The 10,422-nt window shown below is 40.6% G+C and overlaps 1 protein-coding gene and 1 long non-coding RNA gene across 2 annotated transcripts in view; one reads left to right on the top strand and one right to left on the bottom strand.

The window, feature by feature from the left end:
* Positions 1–10,422, top strand: part of stab1 (stabilin 1) — a 102,261-nt gene that overhangs the window by 69,257 nt on the left and 22,582 nt on the right. Inside the window, exons 58-62 of the mRNA XM_034868989.1 lie at positions 2,541–2,657; positions 7,398–7,530; positions 7,675–7,735; positions 8,069–8,213; positions 10,042–10,175. Coding sequence (XP_034724880.1) covers positions 2,541–2,657; positions 7,398–7,530; positions 7,675–7,735; positions 8,069–8,213; positions 10,042–10,175 — 590 coding nt within the window. The remainder of the gene's footprint in view (positions 1–2,540; positions 2,658–7,397; positions 7,531–7,674; positions 7,736–8,068; positions 8,214–10,041; positions 10,176–10,422) is intronic.
* The window catches only part of LOC117943084, a 13,727-nt gene continuing 5,235 nt past the window's right edge, over positions 1,931–10,422 (bottom strand). The window contains exon 3 of the long non-coding RNA XR_004656279.1: positions 1,931–1,945. This is a non-coding gene — a long non-coding RNA (uncharacterized LOC117943084). The remainder of the gene's footprint in view (positions 1,946–10,422) is intronic.

Here is a 10,422-nt window from a genome sequence, read left to right as displayed (position 1 = left end):
ATGTGGAAACAGCAGCACTTTTTTAAGGGTAAAAATTTAGGCGAGAAAAACATATATTTTCAAGTGTTACTGAACAGCGATAAGATGGTGAAGAGCTTTGTAGGTGAGAAGAAAAAGTTTAAATTATATTCTGGATTTTACAGGAAGCCAATGCAGAGACGCTAATACAGGAGAGATGTGATCTCTTTTCCTGGTTTCTGTCAGAACACGTGCTGCCGCATTCTGGATCAGCTGAAGAGTCTTTATGGACTTTTTCGAGCAGCCTGATAATAACGAATTGCAGTAATCCAGCCTAGAAGTAACAAATGCATCGACTAGTTTTTCTTCATCATTTTTAGACAGGATATTCCTGATTTTTGCAATATTACGTAGCTGAACTAAGCCAATCCTTGAAATTTGCTTTATGTGGGAATTAAAGGACATGTCCTGATCAAAGATAAATCCAAGATTCCTCACAGTGGTGCTGGAGGCCAGGGTGATGCCATCCAGAGTAACTATCTCTTTGGATAATGCGTCACGGAGGTGCTTGGGTCCCAGAGCAATAACTTCAGTTTTATCTGAGTTTAACATTAGAAAATTACAGGTCATCCAGGTTTTAATATCCTGAAGGCACATTTGAAGTTTAGCTAACTGATTAGTTTCATCCGGCTTGATTGATAGATATAATTGAGTATCATCTGCATAACAATGAAAGTTTATGGAGTGCTTCCTGATAATATTGCCTAAAGGAAGCATATATAAAGTGAACAGGATTGGACCGAGCACACCTCCTTGTGGGACTCCATGACTAACTTTGGCGTGCACAGAGGATTCATCATTAACATGAACAAACTGAGATCGATCTGATAAATAAGACTTAAACCAGCTTAGAGCAGTCCCTTTAATGCCAATAAATGTTCCAGTCTCTGTAATAAGATATGACAGTTAATGGTATCAAATGCAGCACTAAGATCTAATAACACAAGTACAGAGATAAGTCCTTTGTCTGATGCAATTAGGAGGTCATTAGTAATTTTCCCAAGTGCTGTCTCTGTACTATGATTAACTCTAAATCCTGACTGAAAATCCTCAAATAAGCTGTTGTTATGCAGAAAGTCACATAGCTGTTTGGCGACTGCTTTCTCAAGAATCTTAGAGTGAAATGGAAGGTTGGGTATAGGTCTATGGTAGGTCTAATAATGACTCCATACTACATATCAAGCTTCTTGGGATGTGTGCAAATAAAGAAAGAGCATTTTAACCAATTTTTTCAAACCAAATACTGAACTCAATATATACAGCATGAAAATCATAGAAACACTAATTATAGTATTTACATCATTTGCATCTTTTCATGTTTAATTCTTTCAACTCCCATGCTGTACTAGCCAAACTGCCTGGTCTTGGCCTTGGCATTGTTCACACTGTCTGCGAACCATGGTGGCTCTCGCTCCGGGGTCTGCTGTATGGACATCAGCGATATGTGTAGGAAGATGAGCTGCAGGTTCCCGGGCAGGATCTGCGCAAAGAGGCTTGCCACAGACATTACATTACAGTTAGACATTACAGTAAGACATTACATTACTGTTAGACGTTACATTACAGTTAGACATTACAGTAAGACATTACATTACAGTTAAACATTACATTACAGTTAGACGGATACTTCATGCGCGTCCATCCATTTCACATTGACAATGTGGCTATCCTGGATCTATTTTATAGAGCTTCTTTCTTCTTATCTGAGTCTTGCTTTGACTTCAAAATCAGCTTAGAAGATCCCCCCCCCCCTCCTGCCTGTTCTCCAAAGTTGACTTTGAGTTAACTTTTCCAGAGTGGTAGCATAGTTGCAGTTGGAAAAAAGCTGCTGTAAAACCCAGTATAAAAGTTTCAGAGGGTACCTCTACTCCCTCTTGCTAACCCGAGATAGATGTCTGCAGCCTGCAGTGCAGTGTTGCTGCTGGCTCTCACAAATCTCCCTCTTATTTACTGTCTTTTTTCAAATGAGCAAATCCTAACTTTACTTTTAATGATAGTAAACAAAGACTAAAATATTCTCCCCTTGTCCTAATTTTTTTTTTATATAAATCAGTACTAGAGTAGCTACTACCTTGTTGACTGTTCCAGTGAATGAAATGCAACAGAGGAAAAATCAAAAATCCTCTGTTGAGTGTTGATTGTTATTTATTTGTGTTTATTTAATCACTGTGTGTGTAGTGTATGATGCTTGATGAAAAAAAAACTAGTCAGTCTCTGTTTGCACTTACATTTTTGAGAGAGTAATACTTTGATTATTATTTGCACTTAAAAAAAATAAGACTGTGGATGTAAACTGCAACTTGGTGGAGGCATACAACCACAAGGTGTTATTGCTAGTTTAGATTAGGATGAGGATGTAGACCTACAGCCTTGGTGGATATTTCTGCTCTGTTTATGCTTTCTTGTTCCTACTTGTTGTCATACAGACATGTTGCTATTATCAACTCATTTTAAAGTTTTAAAGCCCTATTTACCTTTTTAACTTCCTTCTTTGATGAATCATCCTTCCGTGTCCTGTCCAGGCTCCATCCCAGAGGAGTGCCGGGGATGCCATCCTCAGGCCGACTGTGTGCCAGGTGTTGGTTGTCAGTGTCAATCTGGGTTTCAGGGGAACGGCACCTTCTGCAGTCCAGAGCCACGTGAGTGTACCACATACCAGGACAACGATTCACCAGCCAGAGATATTGAATTTCTGCAGCTTTTTGTCAGCATCCCAATAGTGATTCTTGTAGCAACATAACAAGATAATACCAAACTAACCAGAGCATGATGATGGTGTCATACAGTACATTAATAATAACGTAACTTTTTAAACAGTTTCCAAATGTCTTTGCAGCCAAAGTCCGAAACTGACATAGAGTATAAATGTCTGACCTTCAACACTTGATAACAATAAATACTCCTACATTCTTGGCCAAAGACCTGCTGCTGGTTGTCAGATCACCCTGACCCTACTGTGTCTCAGATAAAAAACTTAAGACTTTTTTCTCATTGATTGGGTATGTAAATGCCTATCTACCTAATTTTCAAACATAAGTGGCAAAAATCAGCCATAATTGCCCTGTGAAAACTTATTTTTTATTCTACCCTGGCTGCTGTGTCAGGTATGGAGTACAGCCAGCTTCACTTCCTGCTTGCTTTGGGGAATTTTGCCTTCAGTCTGTAGCAGTGAAACACATGATCAGGTGGTTTGAGGTAATCTGCCTGAATTGATGTGGATGTTATGGGGGAGTCTTGCTTAATTCAGAGACCTGCACTATGAGGCAAGTTCAACACACCTAGGAAATCTTTCGTTGTCTGGCCTCAGTAACCCTTGCAAGCACAATCTGGCTAAGCAATCACACAGCGGTTTCCCAATGCAAAGCAGCATTTTTTTTAAACACATAATCCCGGTTTAAAGGAGAATTCTGGTCAATTTCAACACGTAGCTCTGTTGTTTGTAAATTTGGAGTGCTGTCAGTAGAGAGAAAAACTAAACCAATCGGTGCTGCCTACACCGTCTTATCCTCCTGCTAAAGTTAGCACCCAACAGGCTCAAACAGGGCAAGTTTTAAACAAGTTTTTAGCCTCTTAACATGTTCAGAATGAATGGCTACCCATGTGAAGTGATTCCTTCCGAGGGAACACAGTGAATCTGAATTCAAGCGCTATTGAGCATGCACATAGGTAACTAAGCAACGGTGGGCTCTTGAACTTCCGACCTGCTGCAGCTTGCCGCTCTCCTCTTTTGCCTCCACTGAGGTGTCAGGTTACAGCCTGTTTCTACATAGTCATTATTAAGGACATAACAACGGCAAATCTTTTTTTTGTGGAAAAAATACATTTTGGAATATTGTATTATATGAGTTCAACAATCAACTAGTATGGACTTCACCCGAAAATGGGAAATAAAAGGAGGTAGGGTATGTTACATATTCAGCAGTCAGATTCCGTGTGTTCCCTCGAAGGGAACTCACTTGAAGATACTCATGTGAAGTTACTCACTTCACATGAGTATGTACTTGCAATGACATTTTGAACATGTTCAGAGGTTAGAAACATGTTTATAACTTGCCCTGTTTAAGCCTATTGGGTGCTAACTCTAGCTGGAGGATAACACAGTTTAGGCAGCACTGATTGGTTTGACAGACCTCCATATTTCCAAACAACAGAGCTACGTGTTGAAATCGACTGGAATTCTCCTTTAAAGCATCACAGTTGAAGCTGCCAATAGCAGGAAGGACATCCGGCAAAACATTGCTGTCTGTGTGATTGTGTAAGTTAATAGTCTTTTAATATGACTGCCCCATCTAGGGCACGAGTAGATCTGAATATATATAGTCCATTAAAGTAATGTGTTGCTGAGATATATTCTTATAACATGTAGACAATTTTATCTCTAGTCTATCTGCAACTCAACAGGTTCAAGGCTTAAGTGCTACAATCAGTCTCTGTTTTAGAAAGATATTGTTATATTGTTGTTGGTGAAGTCATGGACTCAGATCTGAATTTCAACAGCCACATTTAAACAACAAAGTCAACCTATTATCATCATCTTAAAGGTAAGATAAGTTCCTGCATGGTCACTTCTGTTGGCGTTCCAAGTAAATTTCAAACAAAACAAAGCAAGCTTGCCCCTCCCCCCATGTTTCTGTAAGCTGTCATGTCCGCCTATTTTTTAGATTCTTGTGGCCCAAAATGCCTGACAAAAATTGCAATAAAAGTTGCGATTTGTTACATAAAGTTGCAGAAGACAGTGAAAGTTGCAAAAAATGTTTGTGGTTTTTATGTAGTTCTATTGATTAATTACTTTGGGCTGAGATTTCCTGGGAATCTTACCAAAATGGCTCAGGATGTTGCAAATGTTGGTATAATATGAAAATGGCTTCATTGAATGAATCAAATATGAACATATCTGTCATTGTCAGTGGCCTGTTGATTTTTCCATTGTTAATTTCCTATCACGGGCTGGGATACACATTCGTACGGTTTGATTAAGTACTTATTGGGCTTTAACTTATCATTGCACCTACAATAATGTAGTTGTCCTCAATTAAGGTCACCCTGTACGTCTCATCTGCAGTTTTTCCTGCATCCACCGTGTGTTTGTGTGTGTGTGTGTGTGCGCGTCAGTCAGCAGCCGCCCTGCCCGCTGCAGAGAGCTGACAGGATTGAAACAGCAGCCGGTTCAGCAACTTTATAGTGAAAAATCGTTACAGCATACATTGATGTTAAAATGTATTCAGGTTCACAGGACGGGCGTTTCATTTGTAAATGTGAGATGTTTGAGTCACACACGTCTCGTGTTCATATCAGAAACAAGGAAATTAATTTGACTCCCGCTTGGTTGGTGGCTCTCAGCTCAGAGTGAACGTTGGACTTCTGGGAGTGTTGCAAGTAATGAAAATATGAACGGGGTCTCTGGCTGTCAATCAATATCATCCAGTCAACCTGATTGGTCCAGGCCAATTGGTCCCAGCTGCTAAATCTGTCTTCATTTTAGAACAACAAAGGTCAGTTTAGACCATTTTTGTCCGATTTGGAGAGACTCTTGTCACGCTCATCCCGCTCCTCATTTCCAGGTTAGCACTCTACCAATCAGATTGGTCATTTGAATCCGACTGCCGGCAGTGCCAGCCTTCCAACTGAGTACATCAGGTCGGCCCCCGGCCCCTCCGATGGACGGCGGCACGGAACACACGTAACAGAATCAAGCCACCAACCTTGCCATACAGTCCGATTATTGGCGTTAGTGTGTCAGGGCTTTAACTGTCTCTAACCCCTACCCCCTCCCCCAACCATCTTGTCTGGGATTGGCTGGAATGTGGTTTGTTTGTTTTGGTACACAGGCTGTGCCTCTAGTGTTTGTTTGACGATAACGACTCCTGTGTTGTCTCCCAAAACCAGGCTTTTTCACGGTGTATTCAGGAGGCAGGCAGCTAGCGGATCAAGGAGAGATGCCTGTGATTTAAAACAAAAAAGAAATTGTGCTAAAACCATGCGGGAACGCATAGTGCACCTTTAAGAATATATCAAGGGTTAAAGAACAACAAGGATTTGGAAAAACTTGCCCATTCTTTCATCTTCAGTAGACTTGACTAGTGTGATGTTCTCCTTTCAGGTCTCCGTAAAAAATCAATCATACAGCTGCAGCTGATTCAGAACGCTGCTGCTCAAGTTCTCATTAAGACCAAGAGAGTGGATCACATCACTCCAGTTCCTAAGTCTTTACACTGGCTTCCTGTGCCTCAAAGAATTGATTTTAAAATGCTTCGGTATATAAATCACTAAATGGTTTAGGGCCAAAATATATTTCTGATCTTCTACTAAACTATAACCCCCCAGACCTCGCAGGTGGTCTGTGACAGGTCTGCTTTCTGTCCCCAGAGTCAGAACTAAACATGGGGGAGCAGCGTTACGTTTTTATGTTCCACATATCTGGAACAAATTTCCAGAAAACTTCAAGTCCACGGCAACTCTCAGTTCAGACCTTTCATTTTGATGTTGCCTTTCTTTAAATAATTGTTAATTTTTTATACTGAAGATGCATTGTTGAAACTGTATGACAATCTATATAAGAATATAAAGAAAATTAAAAAGTAAGATCGTTGAGACCGGCCTGTTCTGGGAACACCAAGGATTGCAGGTGGATTACGTGTATAGAGCACCGGCTTATACATCGTCCCATCCTAGCATCCTTAAATTTTGTATTTTATCTGCTTTCATACTTTAATTGTTTTTAACTGCTCTTAAATGTTTAATTTCCTATACTGCACTGTAACTTTAATTTTTGAATTGTATCTGTTTTACATTTTGTAATCGTTTTTAACTGCTCTTTAATGTTTAAATATAAAGCACTTTGAATTGCCCTGTTGCTGAAATGTGCTTTACATATAAAGCTGCCTTGTCTTATACAAAAGCACACACAACATACATAAAAGTACCCGTCGCAAAGTAAAGCAGGGCAATACAGTCAGTCTGCAGGATTACAAACTCTGAGGTGTTGCACTGGCAACACACTGGCTCCAGAGGCGGACACAGATCCTTCAGTCAGTCCCTCCAACAAGAACCGATTTCTCTCCAAAAAAAAATCTATAAAGTTAGAATATAGATTTTTTTCTTTAACTTCACGAGCCATTTTTAATTGAAAGTCCAATATTATTAAGTGCAGAGTAAAGACATACAGTATATATGTTCCTTAGGTTTTCATTTATTGAAAATTAGGTCAACAATTATGTAACAAGTTACCAAATTTTAAGAAAAATGGTTGGCAAAGAAATCTTTCCCATGCTGTATGTTGTTAATATACTGCACATGGGACCAATCAATTAATTAATTTTACTGGTCTCATGAAAGCTAGAGGGGTACAATTCCAGTGAAACTTTGAAAACTCTTTGCAGCTCCAGACCTTTGCTCCGAGTACAATGGCGGCTGTCACTTGAACGCAGACTGTAACCAGACGGGACTTCTCGTCAACTGCAGCTGTCACAGCGGTTACCAAGGAGACGGCTACTCCTGTGAGCCCATCAACAGGTGGGCGTGGCCAATCATGCTTCCATTGTTTTCTCTTCTACTTCTAAAGGAGAATTTATGTTCAAGATTCAAAGGCTTTTCGTTAAAATGGGGATGTTGGAGGTAGGAGCTGTGGCATGAGGCTGCTGTCTGTTTGTATTCCAGGTGTACTGAAGAGCAGAATGGTGGCTGCAGTGACTTTGCCACCTGCAAGTTCACTGGTCCAGTAAGTAACAACCGTTGTTTAACTTTTTTCTTCAAAATCTTTGTTTTTCATGTTATCAGGATTAAGAATTAAGAAGTCTGGGGGTTTTGGTTTTGTTTGGAAAGATCCAGGACAGTGAAAGTTTCAGTGGGGCAGGCCGTAAATTAAACTAAAGAAGCCTAAACATGTTTCTGAATTTGTCTTGTTCTTAAAATACACATAAAGTATATACGGTACTGGTTTAATACTGGTCAAGAAAACTAGTTTGAGAGGAGAGAAACAGATTCACTGACCAACCGTAAATAAACATGCAACCTGATTTAATCTAAGCACTCAGTAATTTGTTTCTTCCAGAGCGAGCGGCAGTGCGAGTGCCTGCCGGGTTACGTGGGTAATGGAGTCCAGTGTCTGGAAAAGGTTGTGCCCCCTGTTGACCGCTGCTTGGAAAGCAATGGAGATTGCGACCCTGTGGCCACCTGCAAGGACCTGCATTACCATGGTAACACATCTAAACTGACTGTTATTATAATGATTATTACCATGGTAACACATCTGGACTGCCTTTTTTGCAATTATTTCCATGGTAACACATTTGGATTCACCGTTATTACAATGGTTATTACCATGGTAACAGATCTAGACTGACTGTTTTTGCAATGATTATTACCATGGTAACACAGCTGGACTGACTTTTTATTGCAATTTTTTCCATGGTAACACATCTGGACTTACTGTTATTACAATTATTATTACCACGATAACACACCTGGACTGACTTTTATTACAATGGTTATTACCATGCTGACACAGCTGGACTGACTGTTATTGCAATGATTATTACCATGGTAACATACTGTATATGCTGCCTTTTATTGCCATAGTAACGCATCCACAATGTCTTCTTGTATAAAGGTAACAGATCAGTAAGAGGCTGATTGGGTCCAAAATATCCATCCAGGAACATCAGAAATCTTGAGTTACCATGGTCACACATCTGTAATGAATCATGTGCTGTAGTGTGATCATGTGATTTATTGTCTCTGCGGAGCAGGAGCCATGTTGACACCACAGTCCTACTCCAAGTTGCTATGGTGATTTTAGAGCAGCTGACCTTTTTACAGCGTTCCTTTGTTATGTATACTATTGTGTATCATAGGTTTAGGGTTGTTTAGTGTTTTTTCTGGGACAGGTAAACTGATGTCAACAAGCACTCAGCTAGAATACAGCCAGCAGCGCACAGAGCTTGTTAGGGCCCAGAACTTGTTAGGGCCCAGAGCTTGTTAGGACCATGAGCTCCTTAGGGCCATGAGCTTGTTAGGGTCATGGCTTTTTAGGGCCGGCTCTTTAGGGACATGAGCTTGTTAGGGCCATGAACTCTTTAGGGCCATGAGCTTGTTAGGGCCATGAACTCTTTAGGGCCATGAGCTTGTTAGGGCCATGAGCTCGTTAGGGCCGTGAGCTCGTTAGGGCCGTGAGCTCGTTAGGGCCATTAGCTCGTTAGGGCCATGGCTCTTTAGGACCATGAGCTCGTTAGCATGGCTCTTTAGTGCCATGAGCTCGTTAGGGCCATGAATTCTTGAAGGGAGAGGTCAAGGGACCCCTTTGTGAATGGCCATGCAACAAGCTATCATGTCATGGTACCAATGGATACCTTAGATCTTCTTGTGTCTTCTGATACCAATATCATAAGGGATCTTTCTAGCTTTAAAATGGAGCCTCAGAAACAGCCAGTGAATGTCAGCCATGGTTGCAGGCAGGCCAAAGTCTGCATGTTTTTAATAAAAAGTTTTATTTGGCTGTGGTAGAATCCATTTTAATCAGCTACCTTTTTATTTTAAGTAGCTTTTTCAGCCTTTAATAAATACATTGCATTTTATTTTCACCTGTAGAGTGTTAGAACAATTTTTACCAAAAGACTACAAAGAGTCACTGGAGGACTTTAACAAAGCTTTACTTGTGCAAGGAGCCAATAGACGGCAATGGGTACAGAAATTGACTGAGGAGCTGAACTCTGCAGTCTTCAATTTATACATTGAAATCCCCCCTCCTTTCTCCATGGTTACCATGTTACAGATGCACTATTTCAAAGGTGATTAAAACTCTAGCTGACATGTGAAGGGAGTGAAACAGTCAAGATAGACAAAAGGGGAGAAATTCAGCCTTGAGTGTCTGACGATAGCTGGGGAGGTATGTGACTCTTTTGAAGATGATTATTATAAGGCAGTAAAATAGATTAATAATTACATTACATTTTCTAACAAGAGATTAAATTGTTGCAATGAGCTGTCTGAGGGTAAGGTATAGGTAACATTGTTATTGTGGTTCAGCCAACACAGCCGGAGTGTTCCACCTGCGCTCTCCAGACGGGAAGTACAAGATGAACTTCAGTCAGGCCGATGCTGCCTGCCAGGCCGAGGGCGCTGCGCTGGCCAACTTTAAACAGCTGGGAGATGCACAGCAGGTAAACCTACCTACTGAAGGGGTTTCCATAGAGACACAGACCATGTTTACACAAACAGTATATCTCTAAAAGAAAAATGGTTTGAGATCAATACCATTTTGCAGCTACACTCTCCTAAACAGCTGTGTTTGTGAGTGCAACATGAACCACCTTTTATTCTTCAATACTCCCCTTTATGGCGGTTTTCCACTGCGTGGTATCTACTCGACTCGCCTCGGGTCTACTCGCTTTTTTTGGTTTTCCATTA

This window comes from Etheostoma cragini, chromosome 4, assembly GCF_013103735.1.
Source record: "Etheostoma cragini isolate CJK2018 chromosome 4, CSU_Ecrag_1.0, whole genome shotgun sequence".
Lineage (NCBI taxonomy): Eukaryota > Metazoa > Chordata > Actinopteri > Perciformes > Percidae > Etheostoma > Etheostoma cragini.
Note: the sequence above shows the minus strand (reverse complement) of the source record. Positions and strands in the feature narration are given on the sequence as shown.